The sequence below is a fragment of the Mirounga angustirostris genome, unplaced genomic scaffold (genome assembly GCF_029215605.1).
Source record: "Mirounga angustirostris isolate CCGP_5_RB_7025 unplaced genomic scaffold, mMirAng1.0.hap1 SCAF_11, whole genome shotgun sequence".
NCBI lineage: Eukaryota > Metazoa > Chordata > Mammalia > Carnivora > Phocidae > Mirounga > Mirounga angustirostris.
This window is the reverse complement of record NW_026991719.1, coordinates 59,448,144-59,470,904: the sequence shown is the minus strand read 5'-3', so window position 1 is coordinate 59,470,904 and position 22,761 is coordinate 59,448,144. Positions and strand designations below refer to the sequence as shown.

Here is a 22,761-nt window from a genome sequence, read left to right as displayed (position 1 = left end):
AAAAGTAAGTAGTACTGAGGCACCTGGGTGGCTCAGTTGGTTAGGTGACATGATCCCAGGGGCCTGGGATCAAGCCCCTCATTGGGCTCCCTGCTCAGCTGGGAGCCTGCCTCTCCCTCTCCCTCTGCCATCCCTCCTACTTGTGCTCTCTGGCTTTCTCTCTCTGTCAAATAAATAAATAAAATCTTAAAAAAAGTAAGTAGTATTGTCCCAATTCTATCAGTGAGGAAACCTGAAGCTCCAGAAAGGGCAGTATCTTACACAAGGTTACCAACATGAGGTTAGTGTTTTGTCTAGTGTGTTAATAGCATAGCACGTACAAAATCAAGGGCCGTAAAAAGTGTACAGAGCAAAGCAGATAATGTAAATGCTGGGTGGTTCTGGGGTGAACCAGAGACCTCACGTCCTATTTAAAGGCAGAAGCCACCACTCAGCTAGGGCCAATTGCTGAAATATAGGCATGTGGGTCCAATATTGCCAGATGTTTAAATTTTAAGAGAGGCTGGCTATCTCAAATTTTATTTTAAATATTCCAATTTTTAAATGTTGGTAATTCATTCAAATGTTTAAAAAACAGAATGGTCTAGATTTGGCCCAGAGGATGACAATTTGAAAATTTGTATTAAAAAAACCTTTTTATTATTTTTAAAAGATTTTATTTATTTATTTGACAAAGAGAAAGAGAACACAAGCAGGGGGAGTGGCAGGCAGAGGGAGAGGGAGAAGCAGGCTCCCCATTGAGCAGGGAGCCTGATGTGGGGCTTGATCCCAGGACCCTGAGATCACGACCCAAGCCAAAGACAGATGCCTAACCGACTGGGCCCCCAGGCGCCCCTAAATAAACATTTTTAATTTGAGAGATTAGTGATCTAAGACTACAGATGGTCCCTGACCATTAATGGTTCTACTTACGATTTTTTCAACTTCTTGAAGGTATGAAAGCTATATGCATTCAGTAGAAACCGTACTTCCAATTTTGGATTATGATCTTTTCCTGGGCTAGTAATATGCAGTATAATACTCTCTTGTGATGCTGGACAGTGGCAACAAACCACAGCTCCCAGTCCTCTATGCCATCATGAGGGTAAACAACTGATACACTTACAACCATTCTGTACCCATGCAACCATTCTGTTTTTCACTTTCAGTATAGTATCCAATAAATTACATGAGCTGTTCAACCTTTATTATAAAATATGCTTTGTGTTAGATGATTTTGTCCAACTATAGGCTAATGTAAGTGCTGTGAACACATTTAAGGTAGTCTAGGTTAATCTATCATGTTTGGTAGGTTACATGTATTAAATGCATTTTCAATTTGTGATATTTCTTTTTATTTTCTTTTATTTTTTTTAAAGATTTTATTTATTTGAGAGAGAGAATGAAAGAGAGCACAAGAGCGGGGAGGGTCAGAGGGAGAAGCAGACTCCCTGCTGAGCAGGGAGCCTGATGCGGGACTTGATCCTGGGACTCCAGGATCATGACCTGAGCCGAAGGCAGTCGTTCAACCAACTGAGCCACCCAGGCGCCCTCTTTTATTTTTTAAAGATTTTATTTGAGAGAGAGAGCACACACATGCGTGTGTGCACGAGAGGGACAGAGAGAGGGGGAGAAGCAGACTCCCTGCTGAGCAGAGAGCCCCACGTAGGGCTTGATCCCAGGGTCCTGGGATCATGACCTGAGCCAAAGGCAGACGCTTAACTGACTAAGCCACCCAGGCGCCCCCCAGCTCATGATATTTTCAATTTACAATGGATTTATCTGGATGTAATCCCATCATAAGTGCAGGAAGATCTGTATACTAATACCTCAACTTCATTTTTTTAAAAAAATTATTTATTTATTTAAAGATTTTATTCATTTATTTGAGAGAAAGCGAAAGCAAGAGAGATCGCAGAGGGAGAGGGAGAAGCAGACTCGCTGCTGAGCTGAAAGCCCGATGTGGGGCTTAATCCCGGGACCCTGAGATCATGACCTGAGCCAAAGGCAGATGCTTAACCGACTGAGCCACCCAGGTGCCCTGATACCTCAACTTCAATGTGAATAATTAACTAACCAAAGTAATGGGGGCAAGGGTGAAATCATAGCATCAGTATTAATATCATATTCTATTAGAAGTTTGCATAGTAAAGTCACATGATTGAAAAAACTGCTTCTATTTCAGGCCATGTGGTGAAAGTATCGACAAACAGACAGAGTAAACAGGTCATCAGTAAAAACGATAGATCCCAGATAATATTAAAACCTAAAATTCTGTTCTTAAGTAATTAAAATTGGCTGAATTTGTGTGATTGAAAATCTAAATCATAATTAATTCACACTGAGTCTTTAAAAACAATGGGAATGGATAGGAGTTATTGATTTGTAATTGTTAAAAATGACAACTAGAGAAATTTATGCTGTCAATTTTTTTTTTTTAAAGATTTTATTTATTTATTTGACAGAGAGAGACACAGCGAGAGAGGGAACACAAGCAGGGGAAGGGGGAGAGGGAGAAGCAGGCTCCCCGCAGAGCAGGGAGCCCGATGTGGGACTCGATCCCGGGACTCCAGGATCATGACCTGAGCCGAAGGCAGTCGCTTAACCGACTGAGCCACCCAGGCGCCCTGCTGTCAATTTTTTTAACTTACAGAAAACCATCTGAAAATATTGTACATGCTTTGATAAATAATAAACTAAGCTTTACTTAAAATTAAGCTTTGACCTACTGGTAGTTACCAAGGGAATCAAAAAAATGTTTAACTTTTTCATTCAAAAAGTCATACAGATGGCAGTGTTTCATTATTTTCCTTTTGAAGTACACATTAAGAAAGGCAGGAGAAAGATGGAGACGGAAAATGAATGACTATTTCTTGGGAATATTTTTGGCCTTTATCAAACAACTGTACCATTTATTATAGCTGCACAAGGTGCTATGATTCTAAAGACAGTTTAGTAGGCTAATTATTATTTAAAAGTTTAAATGAAACCATCAGTGTGGTACAGGGTGGCTTCAGTCTTTCCACTGGGAAAAAAAAAATTCCAAAGACTAAAAGTTTTAAAGATGAGATTAAGATAGTAGTCTTAAATCCATGATGTAACTAGTAATGTCTTGTTATAATAATGTTATTTCAACATGTTCAAAACTAAGGATTTCTTGCCAACTATGTAGGTTACTCTCACTTTTGCTTTTCTCCAGAGCAGAAGAAACTCTTCCATATAGTTGTAGCTTAGAAATACTTTATTTTTTTAAAGATTCTATTCATTTATTTGAGCCAGAGAGCCAGAGAGAGGGCATGAGCAGAAGAGAGGGGCAGAGGCAAAAGCAGACTCCCCAATAAGCAGGGAGCCCAACATGGGGCTCGATCCCAGGACCCTGGGACCATCACCTGAGCCAAAGGCATATGCCTAACCAACTGAACCATCCAGGCACCCTGCTTAGAAATACCTTAAATTACAGATTTGGGTTTTGAGAAAAGAATTAAGTAGCCTAGTTACATTTATATTTACTCCAGTACTCCATTTATATTTCACTTATTTAAAATGATGGGAACTGAAAACCAAAGACCCCACCTAAAAGGAGAATCACAGACCAATATCCCTGATGAACATGGATGCAAAAATTCTCACCAAGATACTAGCTAATAGGATCCAATAGTACATTAAAAGGATTATTCACCACAACTAAGTGGGATTTATTCCTGGGCTGCCAGGGTGGTTCAACATCTGCAAATCAACCAATGTGATACACCACATTAATAAAAGAAAGGACAAGAACCATATGATCCTCTCAACAGATGCAGAAAAAGCATTTGACAAAGTACAGCATCCTTTCTTGATAAAAACTCTTAGCAGTGTAGGGGTAGAAGGAACATACCTCAAGATCATCAAAGCTATATAGAAGGACCCACAGCTAATATCATCCTCAATGGGGAAAAACTGAGAGCTTTTTCCCTAAGGCCAGGAACATGACAGGGATGTCCACTCTCACCACTGTTGTTCGACATAGTACTAGAAGTCCTAGCCTCAGCAATCAGACAATAAAAAGAAATAAAAGAATAAAAGGCATCCAAATCGGCAAAGAAGTCAAACTCTCACTCTTAGCAGACAACATGATCCTCTATGTAGAAAACCCAAAGACTCCACTCAAAAATTGCTAGAACTCATACAGGAATTCAGAAAAGTTGCAGAATATAAAATCAATGCACAGAAGTCAATTGCATTTCTATATACTAACAATGAGGCAGAAGAAAGAGAAATCAAGGAATTGATCCCATTTACAATTGCACCAAAAACCATAAGATACCTAGGAATAGGTATTCCTAACCAAAGAGGTAAAGGATCTGTACTCTGAAAATTATAGAACACTTATGAAAGAAACTGAGGGAGACACAAGAAATGGAAAAACTTTCCATGCTCATGGATTGGAAGAACAAATATTGTTAAAATGTCTATGCTAACCAGAGCAATCTGCACATTCAAAGCAACCCCTATCAAAACACCATCAGCTTTTTTCATGGAGCTGGAACAAATAATCCTAAACTTTGTATGGAACCAGAAAAGACCCTGAATAGCCAGAGGAATGTTGAAAAAGAAAAGTAAAGCTGGTGGCATCACAATTCCGGACTTCAAGCTCTATTACAAAGCGGTAATCATCAAGACAGTATGGTACTGGCACAAAAACAGACACATAGATCAATGGAACAGGATAGAGAACCCAGAAATGGACCCTCAACACCATCGTCAACTAATCTTTGACAAAGCAAGAAAGAATATCCAATGGAGGAAAGCAGATGGAGTGCTGGGTCTGGCACAGGTCTGACAAAATCAAAGCTGCAAGAGAATGGACAGTGAGGTACAGAGAGATGGAAGGATCTTGGACTTGACTGGTGATGCTTGGCAAGAAGACAAGCTGCCATATGAGGATGCTGCAATACCACTGAATGAGCTTCCTGAACCTGAACAGGACAACGGTGGCACCACAGAATTTGTTAAAGAACAATAAATGAAGTGGACCGACTTGGCCTTACAGTATCTCCATGAGAATATTCCCCCTATAAGGAAACTAACACCCGGCTCCTTCTTCATGGACAGATTTTTGAAAAATATATAGATACAAAATGTTAAAAAAAAAAAAAAAAGAATATCCAATGGAAAAAAGACAGTCTCTTCAACAAATGGTGTTGGGAAAAATTGGACAGCCACATGCAGAAGAATGAAACTAGACCGCTTTCTTACACCTTACATAAAGACAAACTCAAAATGGATGAAAGACCTAAATGTGAGAGTGGAATCCATCAAAATCCTAGAGAAGAACACAGGCAGAAATCTCTTTGACCTTGGCCGCAGCAACTTCTTGCTAGACAGGCCTCCAAAGGAAGGGAAACAAAAGCAAAAATGAACTTTTAGGACCTCATCAAAATAAAAAGCTTTGCACAGCAAAGGAAACAGTCAACAAAACTAAAAGACAACCTACAGAATGGGAGAAGATATTTGCAAATGTCTTATCAGATAAAGGGCTAGTAACCAAAATCTATAAAGAACTTATCAAACTCAACCACCAAAAACCAAATAATCCAGTCAAGAAATGGGCAGAAGACGTGAACATACAAATGGCCAACAGGCACATGAAAAGATGTTCAACATCACTCAGTATCAGGGAAATACAAATCAAAACGACAATGAGATACCACCTCACACCGGTCAGAATGGCTAAAATTAACAAGTCAGGAAACAACAGATGTTGACAAGGATGTGGAGAAAGGGGAACCCTCTTACACTGTTAGTGGGAACGCAAGCTGGTATAGCCACTATGGAAAACAGTATGGAGGTTCCTCAAGAAGTTAAAAATAGAGCTACCCTATAACCCAGCATGTGCACTACTAGATATCTTTCCAAAGGATACAAACATAGTGATTCGAAGGGGCACCTGCAACTGATGTTTATAGCAGCAATGTCCACAATAGCCAAAATATTGAAAAAGCCCAGATGTCTATCAACAGATGTATGGATAAAGATGTGGTATACATATACAATGGAATATTACTCAGTCATCAAAAAGAATGAAATCTTGCCATTTGCAATGATGTGGATGAAACTAGAGGATATCATGCTAAGCGAAATAAGTCAGTCACAGAAAGACAAATACTGTATGATTTCACTCATATGTAGAACTTAAGAAACAAAACAAATGAACATAGATGAAGAGAAGGAAAAATTAAATAAGATGGAAATTGAAAGTGAGGCAAACCATAAGAGACGCTGAACTCTAGGAAACAAACTGAGGGTTGCTGGAGGGAGGGTGGGTGGGGGGAAGGGATAACTGGGTGATGGGCATGAAGGAGGGCACTTGATGAAATGAACACTGAGTGTTATATGCAACTGATGGATCACTAAATTCTTTCCCTGAAACTAATAAAAAAATAATAGTAAAAAAAATAAAATAAAATGATGGGAACTCATATTAAGTGACAAAGTGTTAATAAAGGCTGGACAAATCACTTTATCTCTCTGTCCCCAAGCTTGTCTCCAGAATGAGGCTAACACTGAAGAGAATTTTTAAAAATCATGTAACATACTTGGTACATATAAGTATTCAATAAATGTTAGTTAGCTCTATGGTTATACAATAAAATGGTTACTCACTCTTTTGTTGAGACAAATAACAGGCCACAGGCTGCAACCCAGGGTGCAACAGCAGCAGAGACAACCACATAGCAGCCATTTCACATTGACTGGGAGAGCCTTTTTCAAACATGCATTCACACGGCCAATGCTGGTCTTAAATTCTTCTGGGGCCACCTATAACAAGGGCGCAATCTTTATTTAACAGTTTGTGGGCAGCTTTTCACTACTTATCTCTAAACCTAAAGAAAATGTCTTTTACAAATACTTCAAGGAATTACACGTCTAAATAGATTGCCTCCTTTTATGTATTACATACTCTTGGATGACATTAGAAAGCAAAACAATATAATTTCATGTTTACAGAACTTATTCTGATGTTCAAAAATAATCTTCTGAAATTACCAGCATTAAAAGGACAACAAAATTGGTGGTAAAGAATACCTGTCAAGCAGTTTTTCTACCAAACATTCTCATTATTCAGGCAATATTATAGTCGCCAATCATTCTGACTAGTAAGACTAGAAGCATAGTGTAACAATAAAAACCTAAATACTATCAGAGGAAATGGAATTAAAATTAGGCTTTGGCAATATTCCTGGATTACTTTTAAATAGGCAACTCTTGACACTTTTCTCCCTGGCAAATTTGCGGTGAAACAATTTTAACACTTGCCATTGTTTGTAGGGAAAAGCTATACTAATAAGACAGCGAGGAGTAATTACATTTTAAAAAAAGGGTCTTAATATTCAGCATAAAATGGACTCAAAAAACTGCTGTAAATTTTGAAATTTGAAAGGTCCTTAAATATACAAATTTAATATTTTAATTACTACTTCCATTCCTGGAAGTGGCTGCTTGTGCCTCTTTGTAAACAACGACAAAGTCAGTTCAAAGGCACAATTAGATTTATACCGAAAACTCTTGCTTGAAGGCTATACAATTCAAAGGCATACTAAAAATCGTTTGCTTTCGGTGAAATCACATTTCTGGATCACTAAAATTATTCCTTTTCATTTAGAAAGCTGTCAGACTGCAAAATCTATGGGAAAAAAATTCCAGCATCTGGCTGTGAAAACAGAATTTATGAAAGTATTAGAAAAAATAAGCTGCTATAAAATAAAAACCCCATTAACATGTTCGGTATATAAAATATGGAGCTTTACAACTCTTCCATTAATATGTTTGGCACATAAAATATGGAGCTTTACAACTCTTCCAAGTAAAAACTGTACTAGAGGATTTCAATTTATTACATATCTTAGAATCAACACTACAAAACATATACCTATTAGCAGATGTTATAAAGATACATGACCAAAGAATTCAGCCCCATCATGAATAAAACATTACTTATACTAGCTTTATTAGAATTGTTCATGCCACCCAATAAAGTTAATTGCTTAACCCATAAATTTGATTTTCTTCCCAATATGTTAACCAACATATAGTTGTAAAATTGCAAGCTCAAAACTGTTTTTACATGGGTATGTAAACTAATCTATTCTCCAACTAAATTGTTGGCAATATGACCTAAAGACAATCACGGAGTAAAAAGAATTCCAATTAAATGACTAACTTCCTGGGGTAAATATGAAAATAAATTCAGAGAACCACGCCTTATAACTGAAAAACAGAAAATGCTAACAGGCTAAGCATATTAGACAATAAATGAAGATTTTGATTCTAGTTACTTATTAGCTATGAAAAATCATAGGCAAGTTCATTTAATTTTTCTGAGTTTCAGTTTCCCATGTATAAAATGAGAATAATAATCTTTGCCTTATATATCTCACAGAAAATGGAAATCGTATCTTAAAAAGAACCTCATTAATAACAAGAATGCTTTGAAAAAGGAAGCCAGTGAATCCTATCTCTTGATGAGCTTTGAAGAAAGAAAAGCAAAGCTCTCTTTTGCCTGGTCTCACCTGAATGCAAGGCATTTGATCAGGTAACCATTAATAATCCATGGCCTTGCTATACATTCTATTATAAACAAAAGGCTAAATAGCTACATTTTGTTTTTTAATTTTTCATTTTAATTCCAGTATGTTAACATACAGTGATATATTAGTTTCAGGTGTACAACAGAGTATTTCAACAGTTCCATACTTCACCCTGTGCTCATAGAGACAAGTGCACTCCTTAATCCCCATCACTATTTCACCCATCCTCCCCTTAACCATCAGATTGTTCTCTATAATTAACAGTCTGTTTCTTGCTTTGTCTTATTTTTTCCCCTTTGCTTGTTTTGTATCTAAAATTCCACATATGAGTGAAATCTTATGGTGTCTTTCTCTGACTGACTTATTTCACTTAGCAATATATATACTCTCTAGCTCCATCCATGTTGTTGCAAATGGCAATATTCCATCCTTTTTATGGCTGAATAATATTCCATTGTGTGGATATATCTATATCTGTATCACATATCACATTTTCTTTATCCATTCATCAATCCATGGACACTTACATGGCTTCCATACCTTGGCTATTGTAAATAATGCTGCTATAAACATTAAGGGGCATAAATCCCTTTGAAATAGTGTTTTTGTATTCTTTGGTAAATACCCAGCAGTGCAACTGCTGGATGATAGAGCAGTTCTATTTTTAACTTTTTTGAGGAACTTCCATTGTTTTCCATAGTGGTTGCACCAGTTTGCATTCCCCACAGTACATGAGTGTTCTTTTGTCTCCACATCGTTTTTATACTAGTACCATGCTGTTTTGGTAACTATGGCTTTGAAATATAACTTGAAGTCTGGAATTTGATGCCTTCAGCTTTGCTTTTTTTTTCAAGATTGCTTTGGTTATTTGGGGTCTTTTGTGGTTCCAGACAAATTTTAGGATTGCTGGTTCTAGTTATGTGAAAAATGCTTCTGTAGATTGCAATAAATCTGTAGACTGCTTTGGGTAACACAGACATTTTAACAATATTGGTTTTTCCAATCCATGAGCATGGAATGTCTTTCCATTTCTTTGTGTTGTCTTGAATTTCTTTCATCAGTGATTTATAGTTTTCAGAGTACAGGTCTTTCACCTCTTTGGTTAGATTTATTCTTAGGTGTCTTATTTTGGATATAATTGTAAATGGGACTGTTTTCTTAATTTCTTGTCACTTCATTATTGTATAGAAATGCAGCAGATTTCTGTACGTTGATTTTGTATCCTGTGACTTCACTAGATTTACCAGTTCTAGCAATTTTTTGTTGGAGCCTTTAGGATTTTCTATATATAGTATCATGCCATCTGCAACTAGTGAAACTTTTACTTCTTCCTTGCTGATTTGGATGCCTTTTATTTCTTTTTGTTGTCTGATTGCTGTGGCTAGGACTTACAGTACTATGTTGAATACAAGTGGTGAGAGTAGACATCCTTGTCTTGTTCTCAGTTTTTCCCCATTAAGGATGATGTTAGCTGTGGGTTTTTCATAGATGGCCTTTATTATGTTGAGGTATGTTCCCTCTAAACTTATTTTGTTAAGGGTTTTTAATCATGAATGTGCATTTGAAAAGAATGTGTATTCTCCTGTTCTAGGAGGGAATGTTCTGAATATATCTGTTAAATCCAGTGTGTCATTCAAAGCCATCGTTTCCTTGTTGATGTTCTGTTTAGATGATCTGTCCACTTGATGTGTGGTGTTAAAGTCCCTTACTATTATTATATTATTATGGAGTAGTTCCTTTATGTTTGTTATTAACTATTTTATGTATTTGGGTGCTCCTATGTTGGGTGCATACATATTTACAATTGTTATATCTTCATGTTGGATTATCCCCTTTACTATTATATATTGTCCTTCTTTGCTTCTTGTTACAGTCTTTGTTTTAAAGTCTAGTTTGTCTGATATAAATGTTGCTATTCTGGCTTTCTTTTGACATCCATTTGCATGTTAAATGTTTCTCAATCCTCTCACTTTCAATCTGTAGGTGTCCTTAGGTCTAAAATGGGCCTCTTGCAGGCAGCAAATAGATGGCTCTTTTTTTTTTTATCCATTCTGTCACCCTATGTCTTTTGATTGCAGCATTTAGCTCATTTACATTCAAAGTAATTACTGATAGATACATATTTATTGCCATTTTATTACTTGTTTTGTGGTTATTTCTGAAGCTCTTCTCTGATCCTTTCTTGTCTTTTTTCATGTTTCGCTTATTTTCTTTAATGATATATTTGGATTTCTTTCTCTTTATTCTTTGCATATCTATTAGTGGCTTTTGATATGTGGTTACCATTAGGTTTGCATATAACCCCTTCTGCATATAGCAGTCTATATTTTTGATGGTCGTTTAAGTTTGAACACATTCTTTTCTCCTGTCCCCCACACCTTTTAGGTATACGTTATTGTATTCTATATACTTTTTTTGTGAGTTCCTTGACTTTTTTGCAGAAAAATTCATTTTTACTGCTTTTGTGTTTCCTACTTCTATACTGTCACTTTTGGTTTCTCTACTCAAAGAGTCCCTTTTAATATTTCTTGCAGAGCTGGTTTAATGGTCATGAACTCCTTTAGTTTTTGCTTGTCTGGAAAACTCTCTCTCTCCTTGTATTCTGAATGATAGCCTAGCTGGGTAGAGTATTCTTGGCTGCAAATTCTTCCCATTCAGCACTTTGAATATATCATGCTACTCCTTTCTGGCTTGCAAAGTTTCTGTTGAAAAATCTCCTGCTAGCCTTATGGGATTTCCCTTGTAATTTAATGACTTCTCTTGTCTTGCTGCTTTTAAAATTTTTTATCACTATATTTTGCAAATTTAATTACAATGTCTGTGCGTTGGTCTGCTTTTGTTAATTCTGTTGGGGGTTCTCTGTGCCTCCTGGATCTAGATATCTCTTTCTTTCCCAAGATTGGAGGAATTTTCAGCTCTTATTTCTTCAAATAAATTTTCTGCCCCCCCTTTCTCTCTCTCTTTTTTTTCTGGGATTCCTATAATATGAATGCTATTACATTTGATGGAGTCACTGAGCTCCCTCAGTATATTCTCATTTTGCATAATTCTTTTCTCCCCCTTGTTCAGCTTGATTACTTTCCATTACTTTGTCTTCTAGGTCACTAATTCATTTCTCTGCTTCTTCCAACCTCTGTTCATTCCATCAAGCATGTTTCTCATTTCTTTTTTATTATTATTATTTAAAGATTTTATTTATTTGACAGACACAGAGAGAGGGAGAGATCACAAGTAGGCATAGCTACAGGCAGAGGGAGAGGGAGTAGGCTCCCTGCTGAGCAGAGAACCCAATGCGGGGCTCGATCCCAGGACCCTGAGATCATGACCTGAGCCAAAGGCAGATGCTCAACCAACTGAGCCACCCAGGAACCCTGCATGTTTCTCATTTCATTTATATTGTGCCTTTTATCTCTGCTATGTTATTCCTTTCTCTGTGTTAAGGGTCTCACTCATGTCTTCCACTTTTTTCTTAAGTCCAGTGAGTATCCTTATGACCACTGCTTATATTCTCTATCAGGCATGTTACTTACATCTGTTTGACTTAGGTCTCTGGCTATGGCCTTGTCCTCTTCTTTCATTTGGGATAAATTTCTCTGTCTCCTCATTTTGTCTGCCTCTCTGTGTCTCTTTCCATATGTAAAGAAAGTCAGTTGTTTCTTCTGTTCTTAAAAGTAGTGATTTTTATGAAGAAGAGGTCCTGGAGAGCCCTGGAGTGCAGTGTCCCCTGTTCACCAGAACCTAGCCCTTCAGTAGAGTGTCCTATGTGTGTTTTTATGCCCTGCTATTTCATCTGACTCAATTTTCCTTTTAGTGCAGTCATCTGCACTGACTCTCTGCCTGTTGTGGCCATGCTTGCTCTCTGTGGGACCCAGCAGGCAAACTCTGGGGGGGGAGCGGGTTCCCCACTGGGGGACTTGGGAGCAGAGGGGTACTGTTAGCAAAATTTGTGCTAGGTCACTAGTCCTATGTTGGATCCCCCGAAGCACTATGGCAACTGGGGGCTTCAGGCTGGGTTGACCAAGGGCACAAGGCTGGGCATGGTGTGTGATGGTGGCTGAGGGTGTGTGGTTGGGCATGGCCCATGAGGGCTGCTAGGGGTGTGCAATTGAGTGCAGTGTGCAAAGGCACCTGTGGGCATCTGGCTGGGCAGGCGCGTGATGGCACCTGGGGACAGTGGAAGGTGTCCAGAGAGGTGCACAGGTGGGTGTGGCCTGTGATGGTCAATCAGCTACATTTTTAATGCAAATTCAATGCTCTTCAGTTCTTCAATTCTTTAGAGGAAAAAAAGAGATGTTCTTTTAAAAAACCAGATGCCAGGGGCGCCTGAGTGGCTCAGTTGTTAAGCGTCTGCCTTCGGCTCAGGTCATGATCCCAGGGTCCTGGGATTGAGCCCCGCATGGGGCTCCCTGCTCCACGGGAAGCCTGCTTCTCCCTCTCCCACTCCCTCTGCTTGTGTTCCCTCTTTCACTGTGTCTCTCTCTGTCAAATAAATAAATAAAATCTTAAAAAAAAAAAAAACAGATGCCAAGTTGCTATCTTAAGATTTACCTCTTAGACAGTGATACTCAACTTCTTTTCCCTAGTCAATCACTGAGCAAGGAAATAGAAATTAAAATAAGGAAAATATATTTAGCTCTAATTTGTAATATAATGTTACTACCAATTCTCTTTAAATTGTGTATCTAGAAACACTAACACATTTTTAAAATCTGGTAAATGTAAATCATAAAATTATTAAATCTGTGCACTTATAAATTTAAGTGCTTATAATTAGAATTTAAATTTTTATTTAAAAAGTAAAATTTTTACTTAGAATATTTAGTTGGAAGCCAGAAACTAATCAGTCCAAAAATGTAAAACTTGCTTTTTATTTAAAATATTGTGAATAAAATATATGCCAAGATATATAAAATTTGTTATAAAATTTTTCTTTTATTTCATCCTTCTGGAAATAAATTAACCAAAACTTTAAAAAAAAATGTAACAATTTTCCTTCTTTCCTGCCAATACTTTCCACCTTTAACACATAATCCTGTCAATTAGTACTCTCTTACCATGGGCAAACTAAAAACTACAATACTGATGTTACTAAAAATGAGAATTCAGATTTTTTGAAGTCATAAGATAAATATATTGGAAGGAAAACTACTAGAATTTCAAACAATAAAATAAAATCTGTGTTTTGCCTTTAAAAGGGGGCCAGGATTGTCTTTGGAAAAAAAATCTGTATTTGAATGACAGTAAAAGTCATAAAACAGATGATAAAGACATAGGAAATGAGAATTCGTTAACTCCCGATTTAAACATTGTGAAAAAATGTTTAGTTAACTGTGTGGAGTCAGAATTTTACTCATTTACTTCCATATAACTGAGTATCTTTAGTAATGAAAGTTAGATGGAAGCCTTTTACTTTCTAGCTGAAGGGCAGGTTGTAAAGAAACATTTAATTCCTTTTGACTTTCTTGTAAAGAAAAAAGAAAGCCGCATCATAAAGGTGGGGGAAAGGGTCATAATATTTTATAACAGGATGCAAGAGACTCTGCAAACAGAAGAAAATATAAGCAAAACCCAGCAAGACTGTTTTTCCTCCTTCAATCATGGGGAACACAACCCTATCAATCACTTGTCATATTGGATCACAATAGTAATGGTCGATTTTATGGCTTAAGTTTCCCCCAACACTGCACACTAATCTCCCCATAACACCATTTAATTGTTTCAAGCTGAGGGCCAGAAGCTTTCATTTCTTTTCTAAAGTCCAGTGGTTCTTTCATTTTCTGGTCACCAGAATCTGTGTGTATGTACCTGCTTGATATATCCTATCATGAGAGGAAGACTTATCTTTAGTGAAATGGGGGAAACAATCTTTTCTGCACTTAATATAAAAGGTTAGCTTTTTATTTGTATTAGAAGCATTAACACATAGGCACAAAATTAGTACTGAACCGTGAAGCTTGTCAAAATGGCTTTTTATGTTTTCAGAATTAACTCTATGCAATTTTGTTTAGTTTAGGCATAAAAGCTATTTAGAATCCCATTCATGCCAGAAGACTGATTTTGTAAAAGGTAGATTTATTTTTCTATTTTAGAGATTACATTTATTCATTTTAAAATATTTTACACAAAGGCTGCTAAGTTTGGAATTCAGACCTTCCTTTTAGTTTTTTTTTTCTTCCTGGCTAATGTAATTCTTCTTGCCTATTCCCCCAGTTATCAGAGAAGCATTTTGATAATTCATAATAACCTATACAAATACAATAGTGCCTACTGGACAAAAATTGTCTCATTAAAGAGAAAAATGAATAAAACTCATGTTATCACCATGTGACTTTTAAAAATCAGACTTTCGGAATTCCTGTTAGTGTTGTTTTCATCACTAAAAACTAAACTAAGAAAAAAAATCACAGTATCATTTATGCCTCATTTCTTTAAATAATGCACACTAGAATAAACACCCAATCATTGATATGTGCTATAGAAATGGTCACCTGAAAAGAAAGGATATCTTTAAGAACAGCTCATATTCAGATCATATATGTTTTGTAAATGCATATCAAAAGCAGCTTAACATTCTTACTCTAGTTTAAAAAAAAACTGTACTATCTTTTTCAATGGTGGAGTTTTTAGTTTTAGAAGGTTTGGAAAGAAATGAAGAAGTATGAAGAAATATTCTAAATATTCCTTGAGCATATAAAACTGGCCAATTTCAAAGATGGATACATTTGTGCCTGGAAACTCTGTTCTCTGACATTTTTTTTTTTTGATTATTCATTTTCTAGAATTCCTTGGACTTGTAATTCAAACTTTTAAAAAACAAACCAGTAATAAAACTGAATGTAACTGCCCAGACAACACATGCAGCAACACCAGGGAAACACAAAGAACAAGTTTTCCATTGGAGATGTTTTAATTCACATTCCCTTTAATTTAATATTGAATTTGTCATCTTTCCACAAACATTCAAGGGATTTTTCCACAGCTATTTTTTTCTTTTGGAGAAAACATTTATGATTAATTCATATAAAACCAATCTAAGTTTGAACTGCTGCTTCAACTGGCAAATTATTCTAAATGATCAGGATAAGAAGGTAGAACATTAGAGAGTGAGGCCAAAACATCAAACCAAAGGGCTCTTTGTATCCTAAAAAGGTAAATGGACACACATTTTCTGTTAACTTAGCCAGGGACTATTTCCACTTGCTTATTATATGGAATGACTTGACATTATACATCAGGAGAGACAGAAAAGGTCAACAGTTAAAAGGATAGATTATCGATGGGACCAGTGAATAAACTGTTTCTCAGTAAAGAATGTAAAAGTAGCAAAAGCAGTTAAAAATTGAAAGCTAGTCAGAAAAAAACTGGAGAATTAAATAATCAGGATGAAACTAGGATACACTGGCGGGGAAAAAAAAAAAAAAACCAACTTACACTGGGAAGCTAATAAGTACCTGACAATATACTCAAAATTTTATACATGCTCTTTCATTTAATCCTTACAACAAGAAGTGAGGTACTATTCATATAAGAACCGAGGCTCAAAGAAGTGGCTTGCTCAAGGCCACAAAGCCAAGTGATAGACCTTGTATTCCAACCCAGATCGGATTTCAAAGTTTAACTACTCTATACTGTCTCTAGCTAGCTTCCATTTTTTAGGGGGTAAAGGAAGCAAATAAAGTATAAAATACCTTTCAGGGTTAAATCAAATAGAATTTCTTATAATTTTAAGTGATAACCCTTGTGAAAAGAAATAACTCTGCTGTCTTTCTCTCCCTCCCTCTGAATAAAGCTGGGGAAAAGATTGCAATTAGGCCAAAAGTGAAAAGCAAGCGGCTAGAAAATGTATCATGACAAAAAGGAGCCAATATTAGATGCATTTTATCCCATTCTCAGAGAGTTTAGAACAAGAGGACAAATGAAAGTAAATTAAGGTTTGAATAGGTAACATAGTGACATGGTTCAAAAATCAAAATAATACTAAATACCAAAATACCAAAAATGATCTCATCCTTACCCTTGCCTCCATCCATCTCTCTCCTCTTCTCCCATCAAGGTAACCACTTTTATTTAGTTCCATGTGTAGCCTTCTAGAATTTCTTTATACGATTATTAATGTGCTTATTTTTCCCCCTTTATTACACATATTGTAGACACGGATTTGTACTTTGCTTTTCTCACTAACATTATGAGAAAATTTAACAGTAAATTACATAAAAGCCCTTTAGGGAATGGAATGATTTTCAAATATGACCAAATAAATACTGACAAGTAGCATTGTTCTAGTACTAAAATTGAACAGAATACTACCAAATTACAGGCTTCAAAATAAAAAAAGTTCATTTCTTTTAACCCCAAATCATCATTTCACCTATCTAGCATTCAGCTATTAACGATTTGGAAATTTTTGAGTATGTTTTAATATAATGGCTTTTCTCTTTCTTCTATATTTCCTCAAGTGACAAACATGTGTAAGTAACTTTTTGCCTTAGTCAAAGCCTTTTTCTTTGGGCCTAGAAGTTAGCATTCCTATTGTAAGAGGATTTTCCAAACATAGTTTCAGATCCTAAGAAGTCTTTGAATACTGAACCTCAAGCATGAAGATACTACTGAATGTAGAGGAACCAGGGAATAGAAAGGTACTAATTTATTGCAGCGAGTCCAATTTTAGAAACTCAAACTATCTAAAAGGTAGAAAAATGTCTGACCAAACATTTGATTCTTTCGATGTATAACAAATCATACTGCAGGACACTTTAAAAATAATAGAGTGATACAAAGTTAAACAATGATAACTTTGTTAACTCTAAAGACATTGGGATTACGGACCTAAATGAAAACAATTATAGCTACTAGTGCTGAGAATAAAGGGCAAAACTGGAAAAACTGAACAGATAAGCAAATAATGGCTGGCATTAATGTACAATGAGCAAGATAACTGGTCATAGGCTGGTAGTCATGGTGACAGCTTTCAGTCATTAATGACACAGCTTCCAAGTACCCTGGCTTCTTGTTACCATCATTACCGGGGAGCCAAAGCATTTGTCATAATACTGAATAAGCTATAAAACAATGCTTTTAGAATTGAAAAGTTCAAAGCAAACTCTCACTTACCTTCCCTGTTAGAACTGAGGGAAATTCAGTATCAAACTTGTTGCTCAAGCCAAACCTTAAAAACAAAGAACAAAATATATTCTACCCAGCATATTTAACTCTTTACCCCTTCCCTTTTTAAGTAACAAAGCCATACATTTTTCATTTGATGTTGTGATTTAAAAATGTGTCCTAAAAATAATTTTATGATATTTACAGAAAACAAATCTTTGACTATTAATCTGAATTAATAGTAAAAGAAACTTATGGTGCAAATGTTAAAGCAGTATTCTAATTACATCCATGCATGATATGGGATTAAATAATAACAAATTAGAGTTGGAAATAAGATTTTTGACTGAAATGTTTCTGTTAAAACCCATTTTAGTTGATAACTATTAGAACTGACTAATTGGTAGTATGTAGGAGTGGATAATATTATTCTTTCTACTTTTATGTATATATGAAAATTTTTCTAATAAAAAACTAATATAACCTTTGGAGCTGTAGTTCAAAAACTTATGATCAGTTAGTATTCAGATACTCAAAGTTTGATCTTTATGAATGGCTTTCACGTATATGCTCAATTTGTTTTCAGAAAACAGGTCTCAGCCTTGAAAGCTCTGACTCAAGTAAGCTCATTGAAATCTGTTTTCAGAAGTCAAGATGAATTTTATGAGCCTTCATTCACCTACTTGTTGGTTTCAGTAGGGATAACAAAGGTCACTTCCTGCATCTTAGATGATATATCATAGTGACTATAATTTTATACTATAGCGTAGTATAGTATAGTAGATGATGGGTTGTAAGCAAAAATGAAGAAAAAAAAAACAGCAATGTTTATTGAGAACTCCTGGTGAGGTAGGCAATAATAGTAACAGCTACCAGTAAATATTCACTTACCATGAGTTAGACACTGTGCTAGATAAAACGTTACTTCTAAAGTTTACAACCCTACAGGAGTGGTTATTGTCATCCCCCTCTTAAAGATAAGGAAGCTGACCCTCAGAAAATTTTTTTTTCGAAAGGTAATTAAGTGACTTGCCCCAAGTCATATATCTAGTAAGGTGGGGAGGACCAAAATTCCAAATGCTGATCCCTAAGTTCTTTCTGTCCTGTATTGAGCTTTTTGAAAACAGAAACTATGCCTTATTTATTTTGTTATCTTTTTGTTTAGTAGCATAATGTAATCTAGTAGGTATTTAATAAAAGTGTTGAATAATAAGCTACAATACTGTTTGATTTGACTGACTTATGGCCCTTTGGTCTTATGGCCACATTAAAGATATGTTAAGAATCTAATGTCCTATTAAAACTATGTGGGAATACCATATTCTCCTTGTATCATTTATGCTATAATAGCTCCTTTTCTGGGACACAAGCCCATCTTAAACATAAAAATTCTCTATACTTAGCAGCTAAGTATACTATACTTTGTGTATTTAAAATGTATTTTAAAACAACAAATTCTATGTTTTAAAATAGTTGAGACAATTAATTAGCAACCATAAAAAGACCTTAACTTCATTAAAAAATACTTAATTACTTCTCCAGGTATTAGTATATGTAATGAGAACATAAAATTCTCATAATCATGTTCCCCATAGACACAGGATATAGCCAAACTGGAAAATAAGATAGTATACCCCTGTACATGAATTTTTATGGCAAATTTCATGTGCTGTTTGAGAAAATGACACTCCAGTATTAAATAATATTTGCAACTATGTACTAACTCAGCAATCAACAACATGACCAATATATAACACAGCAAGAAACATTCTTCATTTAAGTTATATGTAGCTAAATAGTGACCTCATCACTAGTCAAAAAGATGCAATTTAATTCATTATTCCACAAAGAGTAAATTCTTACTGTGTAACACAGAAATAAATACAGGTTTCATTTTTAAAAGGAAACATTATACACTTTAAAGTAGAGTTATATTTCCATATCTTGTCTAAACACCTTTTAGATGCAATGTCAATAACATGTTCCTGATTTAGAGTCTGGGAAGATGGCAGAGTAGGAGGATCCTAAGCCCACTTCATTCCACAGATACACCCAAGACAACAGCCATATCAGCACAACGAACTAAGAAAACCACCCAAAGACTGGCACAACAGACTTTCCAGTTAATTGAAGAGAAGAGGCCACACGGAAAAGGGTAGGAATGGTGGAAACATGGTCAGGTATCAAGCTCCTGGTGAAACTAACCACAAATGGAAGGGACATCACAAGCACTGAGAAGGGAGAGGAGCAGACTCCCACCAAACACCCCCCACACAGGAATGTGCACTTGGAAGACAAGTCCCCAAAGTATTTGGCTTTGAAATGCAGTGAGGCTTAACTCTGGGTACTTTAAAAATCAGCAGGCTTTTGAGGCACCTGGCTTTTGAGATGAGCAGGCTCATCTGTTAAGAGTCCACCTCTTGATTTCAGCTCAGGTCATGATCTCAGGGTTGAAAGACTGAGTCCCACATTGGGCTCCATGCTCAGCATGGAACCTGCTTAAGTTCGCCCTCTCCCTCTGCCTCTGCTCCTCCCCTGCTCTCTCTCTCTCTCTCAAAAAAAATAAATTTAAAAAAATCAGCAGGCTTAGCTCTGGGAGAGCCAGAGGGCAATAGGAAACTGAGCCCTTAAAGAGACAGTATAACAAACAACCCTGCTGAGATAAAGAAGTTTGAAAAGCACCTGGGTATACAGAAAGGAGATTTATTTACTAATCTCAGAATGTGTGCTAGAGGGGCAGGGATCTTTAGGAGACTTCTTCAAGAACAAAAGAGCTGGTGGGTACCATCCCCACCTCCACCCTATCCCCAGCCCAGATACCAGGACACCTGCAGGAACCAGTGAGAACACTCTCCACCTACCTTGCTAACACCACACACCCTGCCTCTGTGTTCTGTGGATCTACCCCATCCAACCTACCCCGCCAGGCACACATCTGTCCAAAGCAGCTCCTGGCACATTTTATCCTGCAAGCAGCCCTGGCAAGGACCAGCACCACTCCAAAATGACTCCTGCCTGAGGAGAGGGGAAGATAAACCACACACCAGTTCAACTGTAGCCCCAGCAGCCAAACCTTATAACTGGCAGGAAAGAGAGAGTACCCTGTTGATCAGTACCTCTGCAACCCCAGCAGATGAGCTGGGGGTAAGCATCTGATCTGCTGGCCCCGCCCACCGACAAAAACCTCTCAGGTTTACAGAGAGCCCTGTAGTTTGGGGTCACTGCAGCCCCAACACATGGACTAGAATAGGCATTTGGTTTGAATGCAGGCCCCACCTACCAACAAAAGTCTCTCCAGGGATAACACAGGGAGAGTGCCCTGGAGTTTGGTGTGACCACAATACCAGCAAACAAGCAGAGGGCAGACATCTAGTCTGACTGTTGATACCCCCCAACTATCAGCCCAGAGTAGCTCCAGACTAGCCCCTTAACAGCACAGAGACCAAACCCTGCCCAGTGCACCCACAACAGGCAAAATGGGCCATTGTGGCCAAGTGGACTGAAGGCAAATGCTGCCCACCCAGCCACAACAGTAGGGCACACACAACCCACACAGGAGACACCCCTGAAATATCTGGTTCTGGTGAACAGGGGACATTGTGCTACAAGGCACAACAGGACCTCTTCTTCACAAGGCCACTACCTTCAAGATCAGGAGACGTAACTAACTTTCCTAATGCATAGAAACAAACACAGAGAGACAAAATGAAGAACCAGAGGAATATGTCCCAAGTGAAAGAACAGGACAAAACCACAGCAAAATAGCTAAATGAAAGGAGATAAGCAATAAGCCTGATAAACAATTCAATGTAATGGCTATAAAAATATTTACTGGACTTGAGAAAAGAGTGGAGGGCCTCAGTGAGATCTTCAACAAAGAGATAGAAAATATAGAAAAGAACCAATCAGAAATGAAAAACTCAATAACTGAAATAAAAATACACTAGAGGAAATCAACAGCAGATCAGAGGCAGGAGAATTTATCATCTACCTAGAAGACAGAATAATGGAAAGCAACCAAGCTGGACAGCAAAAAGAAAAAAAAAATTAAAACTGACAGTAGATTAAGAGAACTCAGTGACATCATCTAGTATAATAACATTCATATTATAGGGATCCCAAAAGGAGAAGAGAGAGAAAAGGGAGCAGAAAATTTATTTGAAGAAATAAGCTGAAAACTTCCTTCATCTGGGGAAGGAAACAGATATCCAAATATCCAGATCCAGGAGGCACAGAAAGTCCCCAACAAAATCAACCAAAGGAGGTGCACATCAAGACACATAATAATTAAAATGTCAAAAAGTAGTGATAAAGAGAGAACTTTAAATGAAACAGAAAAGAAAAGAGTTACACACAAGGGGAACCCCATAAGGCTATAAGCTGATTGTTCAGCAGAAACTTTATAGGCCAGAAGACAGTGGCATGATATATTCAAAGTGCTGAAAAGAAAAAATGTGCAACCAAGAATACTTTACCCAGCAAGGATATCATTCAGAATAGAAGGAGAGGTAGTTTTCCAAACAAAACTTAAAGGTGTTCACCATAACTAAACCAGCCTTACAAGAAACATTAAAGGGAATTCTCTGAATGGAAAGAAAAGGCCATTATCAGGAAAGAAAATTGTGAAAGGAAAAATTTCACAGGTAAATACCAACATAATAAAAGTAGTTGATTAATCAGTTATAAAACCAGTATGGAGATTAAAGCACAAAAGCAGTAAAATCAATATTATCAATAAAAAATCAGGGAAAGGTTTTATAAAATCAAAGGATGTAAAGTATGATATCATATAGCTAAAACATGAGGGGAGGAGTAAAAGTTTAGTGCTTTTAAAATGGCTTCAAACTTAAGCAAACATCAACTTAATATAGATTGCCATGTGCATGTTATGTATGAACCTAACAGTAACCACAAATCAAACATCTGTAATAGATATGCAAAAAATAAAGAGAAAAGAATCTAAGCACATCACTAAAGAAAGCCATCAAACCACAAGAGAAGAGAGCAAGACAAGAAAGGAACAGAGAAGGGGTGCCCGAGTGGCTCAGTTTGTTAAGCATCTCTGCCTTTGGCTCAGGTCATGATCTCAGGGTCCTGGGATGGAGCCCTG

At 36.8% G+C, this 22,761-nt stretch overlaps 1 protein-coding gene and 1 pseudogene across 1 annotated transcript in view; one reads left to right on the top strand and one right to left on the bottom strand.

Moving 5' to 3' along the window:
- The window catches only part of CHIC1 (cysteine rich hydrophobic domain 1), a 70,431-nt gene that overhangs the window by 35,152 nt on the left and 12,518 nt on the right, over nt 1-22,761 (bottom strand). The window contains exons 2-3 of the mRNA XM_045879618.3: nt 17,661-17,715; nt 6,625-6,780 (exon numbers count right to left, since the gene is read on the bottom strand). Coding sequence (XP_045735574.1) covers nt 6,625-6,780; nt 17,661-17,715 — 211 coding nt within the window. The remainder of the gene's footprint in view (nt 1-6,624; nt 6,781-17,660; nt 17,716-22,761) is intronic.
- LOC123843194 (anaphase-promoting complex subunit 13-like) lies at nt 4,823-5,092 on the top strand (annotated as a pseudogene).